We start from the raw sequence: 18,766 nt of genomic DNA, 5'->3' as shown, positions 1-18,766 counted from the left end.
TGTGTGTGTGTGTGTGGACTGTGTGTACTCAAGAGTGAAAATAACAAGTGGCGAACTGTCACCCTCCACAAGCGCCCTGTTTCTTTCTTCCCCTTCTCTCCTGGTCCTAAAGTGTTATTCTGTCGACCTGCAAGCCATAAGCCAAGGCCTCAGTCACTGAAACCAGCGCCCAGGGATAGTGTGTATGTGTGTGTGTGTGTGTGTGAGCGCGTTGCTAGTGCGTGACGGACACCTATCCCATAATAATGTCACTCACATCCGAGAGGACCAGCAGGCTCCTCCTCTCTCCATCTTACCTTTTCTCTCTCCCTTTTCTCTTTTTATTTCTGTGTGCCAAAGTCCATCACAGATAAAAAAAAAAACCTTTCTCCTCATCCGCTTCTTCAAACTCCAGCCCTAAAATCATTCTCATTCCTCAACTTTAATCCATCCATCAATCCATCCATCCTATTTCCTTCATTTTTCACATTCCTCTATCAGATAATTTCTCTGTCTGGCCCAAGCAAAAAGTGTGCGTGCTTGTGTGCGTGTTGCTTTTCTGCACTGTGTGTTTGTATCTGCATGAGTGTGTGTCGGAAGAGAGTGAATGTGAGACGGTGATAATGATTGCTGTGCACAGTGTCTGGCCTCCAAGGGATGGATGTGTGACAATACGGTGTTGACTCTTTCTAGATTCTTAAACAATGAGTGAGGCTGTGAAAGAGGAAATGGATGCTGCAAGTCACCTTCAGGCATCGACACTACAGAAAACACTTTTAAATATACATCAACACACAAATCTGCTCATGTGAACTGAACACACTCACATGCACATATGTAAACACTCATACTGTGCATACCTGGCTGAATATGCATACATGCATGCTTGCATATACGCACATACTGACGCAAACACACATACACCCAGACAGATAATTAAATGTGGTGGCGAATCCCCCTCAGCTGTGGGAGAGTAAATTGCTTTTTCACCCTCCACAGATTTCAGCCTGCTCGTTATGTTGATGATGCCAGAGCCGCTCACAGAAGCACAAACTGTCTGCTACAACCTCCCTTCTCCCCCTCTGCCTCCCCCGCATCCCCAGATACACACTGTAGTGCGCAGATCTTCACAAAACATTACTGTAAATTGGTATATATACACACACACACACGGACACAATGCATGAGCACACAATTCTGAATATCCCAGAGGATGACTATGTGACAGAGCAGATTTCTTTGGGAACATGTGATAACACTGGTGTTTTGCCCATGTCTGCAGAAAATTCTGTCTTCATCAGCACTGCTCGTACATGTATGTGTTTGTATTTGTATATGAGAACTTATGTAATTGCAATCCATATGGTTGAAGGGGTCACTGGGTGAAGGCACTCCAGGTCTCCTATGGGTCACTTCCTCCACTTTGCTGTCATTTTCTGCTCACTATTTAATTGTTAACAGCTCCCTGTAGTATATTCTGTTCCAGCTCTATCCACCTCTTCTACCTAGTCCATCCCTACTTCACTGTTCTATAATATTTGTTAATATGATTATCATTGCTTTATTTGTTAGAGTAGGAGACTGATTAAATGTAACAGGCGTATGGTAAGCAAACATTGTTCCACTCTAATCATGATTGTTTGAAAATTTTAATCAAAGCACCAAAACCCATGCTGGTCCTTCTTCTTCTTCAGTATAATCCTCCAAAATCTTAGCGTAAACTTTGATGAAGCCATCAACTTTTATAAACAAATAAACTGCAAAGGGAATGCCAGAAATTTCAGCTTTGTGTCTTTTTCAAAAATAAAAGTCTCTCTCAGTTCAAGATGAGGAGAAAGTCAGCCGTTCATTTCTCTCCTCCAACCTGGACTACTGTAAATCGGTTTACACTGTCATTACACTGTCACTCGTCCTTGTCCCACCTACAGTCAGTGCAGAATTCTGCTACTTAGCTTTTGTCTGGCTTCAATAAAGGAGACGACACCTCCCCTCTATTTGCTTCGTCTTAGTGGCTGCCAGTTTACTTCAGAAGTTTACTTCAGAAGTGACTATAATATTTTGTTCTAACTAATTTAATGGCATTATCCAACTGCCTATTTTACCGCTGAACCTTTTCCCCTTTACACCTTGATATTCCCTTTCATATCTCCATACCGCAAGTGAGACATAACACAATAATGAAAGAGGCGAAGATAAAGAGTATAACCAAGCAAAGCAGAGAGGCATTCTCGGACGAGCAATGCATTGTGTGTATCCTTGGGGGCTAATACACGTCTTAATTCATTTCCTTCCCCGTATAAAATTTTCTTCATTCCTTTTGCCAGGGCATTGCTACATTTTGTGGTGTAAGTGAAATAGTGGGAAACCACTGGCATAAAAGAGTGATGGATCTACAGACAGGTGACAAGTTAAAGGAAAAACCAACATAGAGTGTCTTATTAAGGTACTTCTAGTCAGTGATTCTCCAACCCTCTGGAACTCTACTGGAGGGATGATCACCATTCTTCCAAAAGACATTCCCTCATTGGTGTTTTGATGATGGTGGTGAAGATTGCTGTCTAACATGATGGTCCAAAATCGCCCACAGGTGTTCAATTGGGCCAAGCATTCAGCTCCGTACCGTTCTCCTGGTGTACGCCACACATGCACTCGTCCACTTGTGGATAATACGGTGAGGATGACCCATCTGACTATATCACTTTTTTCCACATCTCTGTAGACCAGTGGTTTTTGTACCACTGTACTCTCAAATGTGCATTCATCTTTATAATGAGGAGTTAATGCACTGCAACCCAAATATAATATCCCTCTCTGTGTAATTGTTGGTAATCAAATATGTGCTGTCGACCACAGTTTCAAACCCTATTTTCTGATGTCTCTCTCATAGATCTAAATGCAGATGTCACTTTAGTCACTGTTCCTATTGAAACACTATCCAGTTGAGCAGTCTTTGCAACTGAAGCTCCTGCCATCTGTGTCTCAACAAGGAACCCTCTTTCGAAGTAACTTAGATATTTTCCTCTTGCCATCTTGATACAAAATCAGAATCAACTGGGCCTGCTCAGCATTTGTACACATGCCACAGAGCATGATTGGATGTTTTTTGCTTAATTGTACGATGCAGTGCACCTGCGTGGAAGCATCTGCATTCGTTAGGTTTCTTCTTTATTCAGGCTTTTCTTTTTATTTGTCACCCATCTGTATGTGCGTGCTAGACACAAACAAAATGGGGAGTCACTCATTGAAACATTGTGCCACTCCTCTATTAGTGGTCAAAAACTCCACAGGTCACCTTGAAACTTCTTTGGCTTCAGTGGCAAACAATTTAAATGTCATCTAGATTATTTTATTTTACGTTTCTCTGTGTATTATCATGACATCTATTGTTTCTTTAAAACCTTAAGATTTTGACTAGAATTTTAAATAAAGGTGTGTGTGTATGAACATAGCTGGTTTTGCAGTACTGGTTGGGTTTTAACATAGTGAAAGCCTGAAATCTCTAAAGGAATCAAGTAAATGAGCAGAATGTGTCCATACCCGGAAAAACTCCTTGGTAGAGCCTGAGTCCAGTGTCCCGTAGGCTATTTCTGTCTGTTTTGCCAAGTCCTCTGCACTCTCTATGGGTGAGACCATCCTCTCTACAGTGAGGAAGGCAGCCAGGTTGGCTGTGTAAGAGGAGATGATGATAAGGGTGAAGAACCACCACACACCTCCAACAATACGTCCAGACAGAGACCTGGAGAGAAGATAGACGGAGGCGGGGTAAGGAGAAAAAAAAGAAAGAAGGGAGTCAGGAATAAAAGGTGGAAAGATACAGAAGGTTAAGAAGGAAGTGATTTGACAAGAAGAGAAGTCATGGCAAGATTTAGGAGACGAAGGAAATGAATTGCAGATGAGACGTTAGCAGAATGACGAGCAGAAGATGATGAAGGAAAAGATGAGGGTGAAGATTACAGGGATAAAAAGACCATAAAAGAAAGACAGAAGGAAAAAACAGAGGAAAGGAAACATAATTAAGGTTAGTTCCTGAGTCACAGATATGCAACACAGCACAATGTAGTTTTACAAGGTATTTTCAACACCACTGTGTGCATGACTGTGAGAATGACAGTACTGCCAAAGTAATTGTCTTTCAATTCAGCTCCAACAATAACAAAGTATACTTGAAACAAGTTGTACTTGTGGAGCTCCGCCATCCCTACTATTCTTATTCTCTCCTTTCCTTCCTCTCCATGTTTACTCTTTTTATCTACCAATTGTGAGTGGAAACACCAAAGTAATTGGCAATTCCTTATGTTTACATGAACTTGTTTTCACTGAGTAAAGGCAGGAGAGCAAGCAAGAGTGAGCACATTACAGAAAAGGTAGAGAAAGATGGGAGAAGGTGGCAAATATTTTTTTAAGCGCCGCAGTCAATGAAAGACTGTGAAATACTAATGGGCAAAAAGAACCATGTAAAACATCCACGGTTTAGAAAGAGTTCCTCAGTTTTCTTTAAAGTATAAAAATTTAAAAGAGCCATTGTATTCACATAGAATAAAAAAGAGTTTTGTAGACCTTCTCATTCAGATGTTAACTAATCTATGCTAAAAAAAATGTTTAGTGGAAGTTGACATTCACAGTATGAACACATCCATGTTATTCATGTTCCTCAGTAGATCGGTAATCTGAATATATATCATTTTGAATTACCTGACTTCCAGTCATAGAAAGGTTTTCAAAAACATCATCCATCATTTAATATATTTATCAAAGTTTGTATGTATAAAGTTTGTATCAAACCTGCCAAAACTGATTCTTTGACCACTTGGGCGAACCCGAAATGAGCTGTAAATGCTAACATATTATCACCTTTTAAATTGATATGCCATGCTACTGAACAGTTAATTATTTATTTGAGAGTGAACCAAAACAGTGAAATTGTGTGTCAAAAAACAAAAACAATGAGCTGAAAGATGCTCAAACAGTTGAGCTGTGGTAAACTGTAGAACTGTGTGAGCATTATCTGTGAGTTCATCTCTACAAGTGACCTCTTTCACATTACACATAGTCAGGTTATTATAAAAACACCGATTATACCCTCCTTCTTCATATCCTCTTATGCGCATTCATAAAATAAGGCTAAACATTTCTTGGACAGTTAGCTGTTTGGTGACACCTCCAAAGCAGTGATATGTGAGTTATTTTTAGGCTGGGCTGGGTTTTCAAGGACCGCGTGCTAGAGAGAGAAAAGAGCAGTGAGAGAGCTGAGAGGTGCAGTGACGCCTGACTCGGCATAAATTGTCATCTTCGCATTCTGTCGCTCTTCAAAAGGCAGCACACCTCTTAATCCTCACAAACACATACAGACATAATCAAACATGAATTGATAGCATTTGTCCTTGAGGAATTGATTTGTTTACCAGAATGAATGGAAATAGCATATACTGTGATGGTTTCCCCTGAGAAAGAGTTGTTAGATTGTGTATTATACTTATTAGGGAACAAATTTTTATTTCAACCATGTGAGAATTTGTGATGGATTGACAGAGATAGATAGGCGCTGAAAATGCTGACTTACAAAAGCAATGGACAAGAGAGTACAGACTAAAAACATTTATTTGACTAGCAAAACATTGTTACTGTGTTTGATGGAAATGCTGGTTATAATGACAATGATACTAAAAAAAATTATATAAATTATCTAAAAAATAATAATACTGCTAATATTTGTCTTGCAGTTTAGAATAACGAAGATGATAATGATGACAGTGTGTAAGAGAAGGAGGAAGATGAAGAGGAAGAAGAGGCGGAAAGAACAAGGTTGGCATATTTAGAAACTAATTTTCATAGGTTCCACAGGGCTTGCTACAGAGGCTGATTGGTGTGGTCATTTCTTGTGTTCTCACCCAAAACCAAACACATGCTGCATTCATCAAAACCAAACTGCATATCCAGCTGTACTTTGTTTAAAGATATTTGCGTGACAGATGGATTTCTTAGGTCCAAAAATTTACCTGCAGCAGCTGAATGCTTATAGTGCATTTTTACAACAAATCTGTTTAGGATAGTGACAGCAATACGTTAGACCTATACAGTTAACCTGAAATGAATCACCCTCGACATGCTTGCAAAATGAATCTAGAGTAGGAAAAAAACTTAACTCCTTCCATCCTGTCAGTTTAAGTTCAGATAAGGATTTCAGAGCAAACACTTTCATGTCATAACGTGATTACTTACATTGTTATAACGTGAAATGTTTCACATCTGAACCTGGTACAGCCCCATGCATTTTAAAAGGTATGATTTTTTATGAAAATATCTTGTTATATTGTCAAAAAATGTGAAAAACTTCTCGTTGTAACAATGAACTTTTCTCATTTGAACGTGATACTGGTCTGTTTTTCTTCTCAAACGGCAGCAATACACCTTGGTAAAAAACAGATGCTGATTGAATAAATTACGTTGTAAATAAAACCAAATCACATCAGTAGGGGAACCCATATTGTATGTGGCTGATTGGAGCGTTTAATCTAATACAGAGCATCTAAAGTGGTTCTGTGTCTCGGGGGACATGAAAGACAACTATCCTACAGAGAACAGGAAAATGGATTGGTTGAGGACAACATGATGAACAACATGTCTACTTCTAAACATGTAGTCCTTGATTTGTTTGTGTGTGTGTGTGTGTGTGTGTGTGTGTGTGTGTGTGTTCATGTGTGCACATATATTTTGCTGCTGTAGAGGACATGTGCATTTTGATGTATGTGGATGAGCTTTGGAAGTGAAGTCCTTGACTTTTTTATGCTTGTATGAGTGTGCATGTGTGCTTGAGGTAGTGTAAATGTGTGTGCTACCTGTGTGTGTAGTTGTGTCGTGTGTGTTGGTATGCAACAGGCGAGTCATTCTACAGCGGGTCATGTATCATCTATGATAGCCAACAGATTGCCTCTGCAATCCTCTGTGTGAAAGATTAATGGCATGCTGTTCCTCTTTCTCTCTCACACACTCACATTATCACATACATACACACACACACACACACACACACACACACACACACACACACACACACACACACAGGGTTCTAAGCAATGCAGTGTCTTTTCATTCATCTGTATTCTCTCACTTAACAGACAAGACTGCAATTTTAGGTTCTGTGTGTATGTTTAAGTGTGTGCATATGATCTTTCACGTGTTTGCTTTTTCATCTTTACGAGAACGAATGGAAGACAAGGATGTTTCCCGTAGTTCAACCTTCAACTTATTTCTTCAGATTATGCTTTTTGTCTGCTGACAAGTATGACAGTAATCATAATCATCTGGATAGAAACACCTGTTGATGCCATTACCACAACAAAGCCTTGCACACACACACACACACACACACACACACACACACACACACACACACACACACACACACACACACACACACACACACACACACACACACACACACACACACACACACAGGAACATATGACGATAAGAAATACAAACAAACTATAAATAACAACTGACTGAACCAGTGATGGATAGTTGTTGGATAAGTGTGATTTAATTCCCCCATGTTTAACCTCAGGATGAACTGTAATAACTTTGCTGATTCCCTGACTTTTCAAGACTGTTTTTCCAAGAAATATAAACAAGTGCCCCGAAAAGTATGTCTATCTTCATGTAAAAAAAGTCCTCCAGTACTTGTAGTAATTACGACGTGCAGTGGAGAAAGTAAGGTGATGTTATTGTAGAGCAACAAAGTCTGTGCAGGGAGGAGATTGGATGGATGGAAGAGTCAACAAAACATATTTTAACATGGCAGAGCACTGTTTGTTCCCTGTTTCCCACTAGCCATCAACGTTTTTCTTATTAAAGCAAGACCACAATGGTTCTAACCTTAACCACGTGTTTATTCTTGTACCTGTGACGACAAAGATCCCGTAACCTTAAGTTTCTAGTCATTTTACCACAAACCATGATCTTTCCCTATACCTAACCAAGTTGTTTTTGTGTCTAAACCTAACTAGACCTTAACTATAGTGTTGTCACATCATAAAAAAGATTTATTAATCAACAGTGATTTGTAAATAGTTTTGGAAGGCACAGACAAATAATGTCGTCCTGCTGATAGGGGCATCAGATCAGAAAATGCTTGTGTTGTTCTGGAGTACATGGACAAACAAACAAAGTATTAACTACTAAGTCATTTAATTTGGAGGACTTGTCGAACTTTTCATTTAGTGCATAAATCTGGTCAAAAATTGAATTTGTCTAATAATTAAAACTAATGACATTTCCATCAGTCTCTGCTGAAATTTTTGTTTAGTGCTAATTAGCAACTGTTAGCATGCTAACATGCAAAACTAAAATGGTGAATATGATGACTTCATTATGCGTCATACCTGCTATACATGAACATGTTAGAACTGTCACCATGCTAGCGTTAGCATTTAGCTCAAAGTACCACTATGCTGAAGTATAGTCCAGGCTTACAGAGCCACCAGCATGGCTGTAGATGCTTAGTCTTGTTGGTCTTGTAATTTCAGATATTCCAAAGCAGTTTTACATGTGTTTAAAAGCATCAATTACTTTAAAAGGAAAAAAAAGTAAACTCAGCTTGTCTTCCAACAAATGGTGTTTTTTTTTCCATTTACTTTTCCTACCTGAGGTCTTAAATCAGGCCTAAAACATTATTGTTTGCTGCAGCTTTGCAAAAAATTACATTTGTAACTTCTTTTTAATGTTTAACTATTCATTTGCTTGTTTTTGCCTTTATTTTTTATTTTTATTGTCTTTTAAATGAAATTCGAATGTCTTTTTAATGTCTCATTTTTAATCTGCAGTATTTCTATGCTTTTGTTTTTTTTTGTGTTTTTATTGACTTTTAAATGCTTTTTTATTGTCTTCCTAATGTCTCATTTTTAATGTATTTTTACGCCTCTGTAAAGCACTATGAATTGCCCTTTGCCTGAACGGTGCTACAGCTTACACATAAACTTGCCTTGCCTTGCCTCCAAGAAAAATAAATGAAATCATATTTTCAAACTACTTCGGACACACCGGACATCACAGATGGCATGTGTTCCATTTGGTTATGCAAATCATGAGCTTGTTAAAAACTCATTTGCTTGTTTGTTAAGATATGCCAACAGGGGAAATGCAACACTTTTTCCTTTTTTACGATTAGGGAGCAAACAAGACTTGTTATCAAGTGATGGTGACAGATATGTTAACAAATCTTGAGTTTGTCAGTTACTACTGTGTCTGATGTTTTAGGAAAGTGCAGCATGAATGTTTGAATAGGACAGAAGAAAGGACAAAAACATACTGAAAATGCTTCCTCTGTGTCTTCTCCTTGCTTTTTATCGCTTTTATCGTTCTCTTACATGGACTACAGGTGCGAAACAAAGTGAATCGATAGATTGATTGAAACAGCCAGAAATACTCTACAGTAGATGGAAGAAAAAAGAGAGGGCGTAAAGGCAAAAAGACACACATTAAAGAAAATAAGATTAACAGATTAAAGATTAGGTGCAGCAGGTAGATAATGAAAGGCATAATAAAATAAAAATAATTACAGGGATCATAAAAGTGAAGCATAAAAGATATAAGACATCCATAAGGAGTTGAACAGTGAGAAGATTATTCATAGATTTTATAAAAACTATTACTGGTAAGTTTCATAAACACAGGGTTAACTGGGTTCTAATTGTTGACCTTCAGAGTAATCATTAATAAATCAGTAAGCTTCAGTGCTACACTGTGGTTAGTTAGTCCGGCCATTAGCTGGATCTGTTGCCATGATTAACTATTCAACACACCCAAGTCCATTTACTCAATACTTACACGTGACACTCACAAACACACACACATACAAACATACACATACACACACACACACACACACACACACACACACACACACACACACACACACACACACACACACACACACATATACAAAGGAAAGAGGGCAACTGTAATTTCAGATGCTTATTGACAGAGACAGATCCAATCCCCCTGGGCTGTTCACTGGTGATCAGTTTACCCCCCTCTCCCTCTCCCATACTTGCTCCCTGTCTTTCGCAGTGCACACCCTATCACTTTTCTGCAATTTATTCATTTCCACTTTTTAAAAATTCCAGTCCCATCACCTAACTGTCCATCATTTTGTTCTCACCATTTGTGCGGTGACCTGGCCAATCACAGACATTAGAAACCCAAAAGCCTGGGCTGAAAGATGACAGGTGGGTGGTGCAAATGCCACCTCAAGGTCACTCTGACAATGAGTGTGAGTGAATGTGTTCAAGTCTGCTGCCTGCCAATACCTTCTGCGTGATTGGAAAGGTGAAGGAAACACAAGTCAGGGTGTTTGCAGGAGACAGAGAATGTATGCGTCTCAGAGAAAGAAATGTTTGATGTGTTTGCCCATTAACTAAGTTGACGATTAGACCACAAAGAAGCAGGAACAGCTACTACGGCGCTCTGAGAAAGAAAGCAAAAATAGAAAAGAAGAATAGAACCCAGAGGAATAGATAGATAGATAGATAGATTGATAGATAGATAGATTGATTGATAGATATAAAAGTGGGAGAGTTAAGTAGGAGTGTGTGTAACAGTGTCTCCCAGACTGCAGAGATGACTGCAGCAGGGAGAGAGGGACCCACACTGAATACCAATGGACCTACTATGGCAGCTCAGTACACAATACACAACACACACAGTCTCACACACACATACTGTATACACAGTGTATAAAGTCAAACAACTAGTGTCGACACATGGACCAGTTGGCCGACAGATGCTCATAAAGGTTATAAGACAGACTGAAACAACAGATAACATAAAATTTTCCCTAATATAAATAGCCAACCAGTGAGACTGCAAAGCATACACACATAAACACATTCAGAAAAAAACATTTATCATAGACAGAAAGGTATTCAACTCAGTCTGTAAAAAAATCTCTTCCGGTAGAGGCTGCCTGCCTTTATTCCCAGCTCCACCGTAAACATCTACCTCAATACTCTGATCCCTGCTGACTAGCCAGGGATGATACAAGTTGCAGGATGGAGGAGAGGGAGGACAGAACCAGAACAAAAGTGAGAATCCCATGGTCAGAGAGATGTATGGAAGATGGACAGAGTAACGTGCAGGAAAATAATGCTGCCTCTGACAGTTGGGTTGCAGATGGTATGACAATGTCCATCAACTATTCAGTGATGGACAAGAGAAAATGATTTTTAATGGCATAAGCTGGATAATGTGTCGAGCAAAGAAAGTAATATAAAGAAAGTTTAAAGACATAACAGCATGTAAAGCTTTCTAAAAACACTTCCTCAAACATAAATAAACTTGGAAATGGAGCAGTTACCGCATTGCAAAGTACAGAGTATTTTCAGATACTTGCAGAGAAAGAGGTGTAGATGACATTAATTAACGTCTCAATAAACACTACTTAAAATAGCAGGTAAACAGTCTACCACAGGACTAATGTAATGAAACATGAATAAAATAGCTGATTCATTTGTAATTTGATGCTATCATTGGATTCAAACTCATTCAGTGTCAATTCAGTGGAGCATTTTGTGTCATGACATCACAACAAACTCAGTTACATTTAATTCTTCACCCTTTCCATCTTTTATAATATTTTTTAGGGAATTCACTTGATCATTGATGCATACAGAATCTAAAGCTCCACTAGCCCAGATCTTTTTAAAATGCACCTGCCATATTGGCCTAAATCAACACACGACACAGAAGAATGTGTTGCTGTGTAACAAAGCCCAGTGGATTGGACACTGCTGTGCAGATAATAGAGGGATGGTAAACTGAGAAAGTGAATAAGTGAACTATTGTGTGCTCTTAATGTAGAAGTAAATGTTAAATATTGGCTTTTTCAGTTAGAAGCAAAGTTGAAGGACCTGCATGGGCAGCAGGAATATGTCTTGTGATTTGATAATATCTTTGTCTTTGTTGGAGCTATAACACATTTCTACTGTCAGTTGTGAGCGAAGTTGGCACTATGAATTTGCCTTCCTGCAAATGTGAACAAAGGGAGATTAAGGAAATGTACTGAAGGGACAGAAAATGTTATGATACGATTATATGCATGACACGTCTCCTTTTCTAAGGACATGATCTAGAGTTTCTGCAGAGCACAGTGAAACAGTCGAGGCTCATCCATCACATGGTTTTATGGCAGAAAGCCTTGTTGGCTTATTTCCTTTCTTCATCAATGAATCTAAGGAACAAGTGAATTTAGTTATTTGAACATTACCTCTTTTCACTTTCTACCCCTTCTTGTATAATCATAAATTGTGTCATTACTTAGGTATTTCATTCACCCAGTTTGCCTGGAATGGTTTTATGTGAATATGTGGCACAGTCATTGTTTGGCATGTGAGCAAGCCGGGGAATGACAATAACAAATTTTCCTTCCTCTAGACCCGTTCACTGAAATCAGTGGCTACAGGTGGATGTTGGGGTGGAGGGGAAGCTGATTAAATGCTATGTGTGAGCAGCATGATGAGGGTGATGATGATGATGATGATGATGCAGCGATGCTCACAGTGAGCGTTGTAGCAGTAGAAGCTTAGGCAGATCAAAAAAGTCAGTGGAGCATGACAGATTAAATAGACGCGTGGGCTCGGAATGTGTTGCAAGGAGAAGAGAGTGTAATATGTTAGAGTAGCAGAGCAAATTGAATGTAGCAGAGCCTCACTGCATTTGTGTTTTGTTTACGTTTGCCCCAGAAAGACTGAGAAACATTGACAAGTATTGTTGTTTGGGCAGGGAGCTTTAGTCATGTCAGTTGACCTGCATGGTTATCAATAATGACCTCTGGTAACTGGGACAATGACTAATAACTAGGTAGTCCACACTGCGGAACTAACGTACTGCGTCCTACATAGTCTTAGTATGCTTAAATCATATAACAGTGTCTTAAACCCTCTCCCTCAACACTGGAATTTGGGGACTGTATCTGACAACTTTTATAACGTTCCAAAAAGTGACGTCCGACAAGCACCACCACTTTACGCAGCAATTGGACAGGTGTGCGGAGGTGAGAAAGTATGCAAGATTTGCTCTCTCAGCTCTCCTTTTTCATTCTTTCCATCACTTTTCAGATGTACAGCCAACTGCAACATCATGAATGACCTCATGAAGAGATTATCCAAAAGTCTGCACTGTTATCACCATTTATATGATTCACTGCATCTCACCCCTGTCTTTCAACACTTTTGCTTTCAGAAATGGTCAGAAAACATGCTGCATGAATCACATTGTTCCAAGCATACTGAACCCTTTACTGTACGGTATGCTGCTGCTGGTTATTGTCTGTGCGACCATCAGCGAAGAAGGATCATAATCATGTTCACAACACATCCAGGTGCAAGGCTAGTGGAAAACAATTCAATGAAAAAATAAGGCCTGTGCACCGACCCCGAACCCCGCCTTCATTTAAAAAGGAGTGGGAAAGAAATTTTGTGTATCTAATTTTTAATTCTGAGCCAATGTGTAAGCCTTACTTTTTTGTTTGTTCCGGACCCATAGTTATTTGCTGCTCTTTCAGTGCTTTCTTCAGTGCTCCTCCACAGCCTCGTCGAGCTTATTATGAAGCAGCAGTTTGGCTTACCCTTTTTAGTATGTCTCTATGTTACAGCTAAATGCCATGCATTTCCAAAGTTCTGTTCTGCACACACCAGGGGGTTGCATACCCCGATTCACAGACATTTTTCTATCAATATACTCCCTGATCATCCTGGAAACAGAGCCGCACCACTATAAACAGCTGCAGTACCATTCATTGAATCTACATGATTAATGATTACTGTAAGAGCTGCCCTCGTGAGAGAGGCATCTCAGACTTAAGTTTACACTGAAACCTCTTCTCTTGAGTGAAAAGTCCAGTAAACAAAAGGGAAAGAACAAGAAGAAGAAAAAATATATAAGTGACAGATTTCTCATTGTAAGAATATAATCTGTCATTTATTACTGTAGTAATCCTGGCCTATAATGGAGTTGTACTGTATTGGAAGTGACAGGATGGGGTGATTTATATGACAAACACTAGCTTCATGTTCATCACATTATCGCTATGACAGCTGTAGCTTATGCACACACATCTATAACAGGGCCTGCAAGTGACAGATAGGTCTGCATGTGTCTGTTGGGTTCTTGTGAAACTGCACAATGGGTTTTTTTGCTGTGTTTTTCGCATGTCTCAGCAACGTTGCTGTGCGAAGTGTCTGTGTGTGTTTGGGTGATTGTGGTTGCGTGCAGCTACTGTGAGTGTGTTCTCCATTTTGCGTGTTGGGGCTGAAATTGACCTGTCAGTCACAGTAAAGTAGGGAGGAGTTGGAGACAACAGGTGTCGGAGGAAAGGGGAAAAGAGAGAGACTGAAAGAGATGGATGAAAGAGCGAAAGAGAAGGGGAGAGGAGGAATAGAGGAGGAGGAAAAAAGTGAAGTTTGGGCAGCCGCTGTAGAGGTTTTGTTCTTCTCTCAAACGTGAAATTGTGATGGGAATGAAGTAGAAATGTTTGAGAAATACAATGAGAGCAACAACAGAAGTGTGTTTGGGATGAATAGAAAGTTAAAGAAATGTATGACGTTGCTATCTACACAGTTTTTTTCATTATAACATACTGAAGCAGTGCCTATATTGAGGGCAAAACATCACAGCAATGACTGTTTCTCACTAAGGCTGCATATTAAAAGTAAATCTGAATTTGTAACTATTTATCTTTGTCCTACAGCACAATTTGAACCACTGACCGACCACCTCATCTTCACCTCTATGATGAAGTGACAAGTTTCCATTCAGATACTTGCAACCAGTTCTTATTATTCTCTCAAGCACACATGTACTTTGCTTTGCTGCTCACACTTTTTCCTTCTTAAAGTTCATCATCAATCACTCTTTTCTATTGTTTGTTTTGGTCCGAAGCTCTCCCTACTGCTCCTTCTCTCCTTAGATTTGCTCCCTAAAGGTCTTGAGGATGACGGCCATGAATATTTCACTAAACTGCATTCTCAGGTTATCAATAATAAAATGCCATATTCTTACAAATATTCTAAAAATAAAGCTGGACTCTGCCTCTTCAGTGGTGCATTAAAAATTCATACACACCTAGAAAACCGCTAAATCTCCCACCATTGCACACCCATATGGACATGACCACTGGACTGTGTGCATGTGGTTTCTTCTCACATTTGTGTTTTTGTGTGCATGTGTGTTCATGTTTGTGTCCCTGTAATCAATTGTAGCGCATCTTAAGCTTCTGTAACACACAATGTCTTGGAGTATAAGTCCAGTTCAGTGAAAGCAAGGAAAGTGCTAAGAGAGGTGATTCACATTGTCAACAGTCTGAGTCACCAAAGCCTTATACTACAACACTCTAGCCGTGCAGACAGACAGACTTATACACACACTATTCCAAGCCCACACACACTTTTATGAACACATCCTGCCTACTGACTCAAATACTTTCATTCTATGTCTGTCTGACACACGCATTCACAAAAGCTCTCTGTTTGTCTCACACACTCCATTTCCCTCCCTTACCGTGGTGAGATGTCGCAGCCCTGTTGCATGAAAGCTCCCAGTGAGAACCAGAGGGAGTTGAATATGCCAAACTCGTTGGGAGGTTGGTCCGTGGGGCCCTGCTCTGTGGCACCCTCCTCTGGTTCCTCTGCATGCCACTCGTACGGACTGAAGCGACTCACCTGGGACAGCAAAGGAAAAGGAAAGATGTTGGAGAGCATTTGGAGGTCTGTACAGGAAGGAGAACTGGTGCAGGTAAATCAAAATGACAAATAAAATGCATTTAACATCTTACACAGACAGAAGTAAATGAACAGAGTGATAAATTTGTTGTGCAGTGATCATGACAGCTAAATAATGCAAACAAAACCAAAGAGAGGGTACATTTCTTGAAATTGCTGTGGAAGAGAAAAACGTTTGCTCGAATATGCAGACACGCTGGTGTCAAAGGACTTTTGCCAATGTGATTTCAACTATGTAACTTGCATTTCTTAAATCTTACATTAAGTATTTGCATATCTTGCATACAGAGCATTCTGTGATGTTAATTTTGTTCAGATAGGTCGCCTTTAAATACCTAATGATTTCCTGTACAAAAACTTTCTTAAGCGCTGTAAAAGAAATTTAAGAAAGGCAATAAAGGCAATGGATCAGAATACTTAAAAACATATTAATTAATTAAGGGTTTTAATAATCTTTAGAACATATAGACAGTGTATTCTCAGAAGCATCAAGAAGCATGATCACTACAAGTTGTTATATCATCAGAAAAGGGGATGCAACAGTGCCATGAAAAGAAGTCTCATCACCTCTATCTACGTGGATGATTATCAACAGTAAATGGGACCTATTAGGTCACATGCTATAGCTCACTGGTTCTGAATCATTTTTCACCCTGGAAACTAAATAATAGCGCTATTCTTTCATCCCTGAACCCAAACCTTCGGTATCTCTTCCGACAGTTCCAGTCCTGCATTCAGTGCTCAACCTCTGAATTGTAATTTGTCTTTAACAATCACTCACCAAAAACAGAACAACACTGACTCCGATGTAAGCGAACACTATGCACATCCAGATCTCGTATGCCAGTGGGTCCAGGAAAGAGAAAACACCTGGTTTAGACTTCTGGGGCTTCTTGATCATGATGGAGATACCCAGAGACATAAAGGGCTTTGAGAAGTCGATCACCTCTTCTCTCACCAGAGTGATAGTCAGCGGGGCCACGGCGATTTCTGCTTTCTGCGAAAAGAGCGGGGTCGGGAGAAAAGTATTTGCTTTGTTTAGTTTAGTTATATTCTGGTGCAGCTAAACAGGTGACCAGGAACTGTCTGTGAACTCTGTTGGCTGCAGAAGGAGAAAGTCTGAGGAGAAAGATAAATAAAAGAGGAAGAAAAAATTGAAACACAAAAAGGCAGGTATGGTAGACAAGATCGGTATAGGATCCATGGAGTTTGAAAGGAGGAGCGACAGAGGGAAGGAAATGAAGGAAATTAGGGAGGCAAAGAAAGGGAATTGGTGCTGTGGGTGTGAGAAGAAGGGGGACATTGAAGGTTTGAAAGAGAGAGTAGAGCCACAGAGAAAACCAGTAGCATGACAGAGAAGTAATTTATATACAGGCATTAAACTGACACTGCCAGAATATAAATTAATCAGCAAGGCCTCATACACATTTGAACGTGTGCACACTCACATATGCAAACTCTGTAAGAGTCAAAAACATCATTCATTCAGCATACCGATTATCTGTTTCTGAACAGTGCCTGCAGTCTTAATGGAAAAGGAGACTACAATAACCGCATATCAATTAACAGGTGATGAGTTAACGTCTTTCACTACTACGAATTAATGTCCTTCACTACCAGGAATGAAGATGCTACAATGCAAGGAGAATAAACAGCTAAAGAAAGACAAGGAGATCAGTAGTGATATGGAAAGAAAATAAGGGAGGAGAGGGCAGAGGAATATATATAAAAAAAAGCCAATATACAAAGGAAAGAGAGATTAAATAAATGAGAGCTAGAAAGCAGGAGACAAGAGTACACAGTATGAAAGAAAAGGAGAAGAAAGTCATAAAGATAAACATAGAATAAGGGATATAAAGGCAACTGCAAAGAGATGTAGAGGAAAGTGCTGAAATCTTCTCTATGTGGCAGAAGAGTTATCGGAAAGGACTGCGAGTGTTTGGAACAAATCAAACCTGATTAGTCAATGCAGCGGTTCTGCTGTGTCACCTTCCACTATGTGGATTCTGGAGGCTAATTAATTCTGTCGCCGTGCTGCAGCAACGTCTCCCTTCACTCTTCCATAAAGCGACAACTGACATTGTCTCCTGCATGTTGATAAAGTTTGCACTGAGACAGCCATGTGAAATCCCAGACCGTGCATGGGTGTCAATGGCATAATGAGCCAGCTTGCCTAATTCTCAAGAAACAAGTGTAACCTTCCAGACACAGCACTTCTGCAGGAAACTAACATGGTAACTAAGGACGCGCAGAGCTCAAGAAAAGTTCATGTACTACATAAGAGTTATTTTGAGCATTTCTCAGCTTAGAGTGATGGCCTACGGTGGGGTCACAATAGCAGCATCGCATAAAATGCAATGTAATAGCCCTCCAGTATATATGAACTCTATGAGGATTAAAATGCTAAGGTAACGTTGAAGCTGTGATGTTACTGTACAGGATATCATTACAGTATGCTGTAAATTGGACATGTGACTATGGGTTACTGTGTATAGATTACTGACATGAAGTACAGATTTAATCAATTTTCAACTGGGGCTGTAACACAACATCTTGAAATAAAGTGCATTCAACAGTTCTAACGAAAAAACCTTCTTAAAAATAAAAAAATTAATTCAAGACTATCTAGGCAATCAGATAATCTCTTAATTGAACCTAGGTTTATAACTCATTTTTTTTCACTGTGCTATGCTCCCTCCCCCTTTTTCACTGGTTGGGTAAACATTCAAGTGATATATGCTTTGGCAACTACTAACATCAATTCTGTTATTGTTGTTGGAGTAACTCTCTTAATTTCTTAACCTCAGTCCTGTTTTATTGCAGTAACCAGTGCTTGCAATGTACTTGATCCTGTAAGGTATGCCAGAGACTCTATGGATGATGTGCACTAATCAGCAGTAAACTGAAGATGAAGTTTAATTGAATTAAAATGAAGAAACAAGGAATTTGTAGACATCTTATTGGCATCTGAGAGCTTCTAATGGGCAATCTCCACAGTTTTCTGGCATTAGATA

The 18,766-nt window shown here is 39.5% G+C and overlaps 1 protein-coding gene across 2 annotated transcripts in view; it reads right to left on the bottom strand.

Annotated features, from left to right (window-relative positions):
• Nucleotides 1–18,766, bottom strand: part of gria4a (glutamate receptor, ionotropic, AMPA 4a) — a 99,139-nt gene that overhangs the window by 14,805 nt on the left and 65,568 nt on the right. For both annotated transcript variants that reach the window (XM_040130407.1, XM_040130408.1), the window contains exons 12-14: nt 16,534–16,749; nt 15,532–15,692; nt 3,517–3,715 (exon numbers count right to left, since the gene is read on the bottom strand). In XM_040130407.1, coding sequence (XP_039986341.1) covers nt 3,517–3,715; nt 15,532–15,692; nt 16,534–16,749 — 576 coding nt within the window. The remainder of the gene's footprint in view (nt 1–3,516; nt 3,716–15,531; nt 15,693–16,533; nt 16,750–18,766) is intronic.

Source organism: Xiphias gladius, chromosome 7 (genome assembly GCF_016859285.1).
Source record: "Xiphias gladius isolate SHS-SW01 ecotype Sanya breed wild chromosome 7, ASM1685928v1, whole genome shotgun sequence".
NCBI lineage: Eukaryota > Metazoa > Chordata > Actinopteri > Istiophoriformes > Xiphiidae > Xiphias > Xiphias gladius.
Note: the sequence above shows the minus strand (reverse complement) of the source record. Positions and strands in the feature narration are given on the sequence as shown.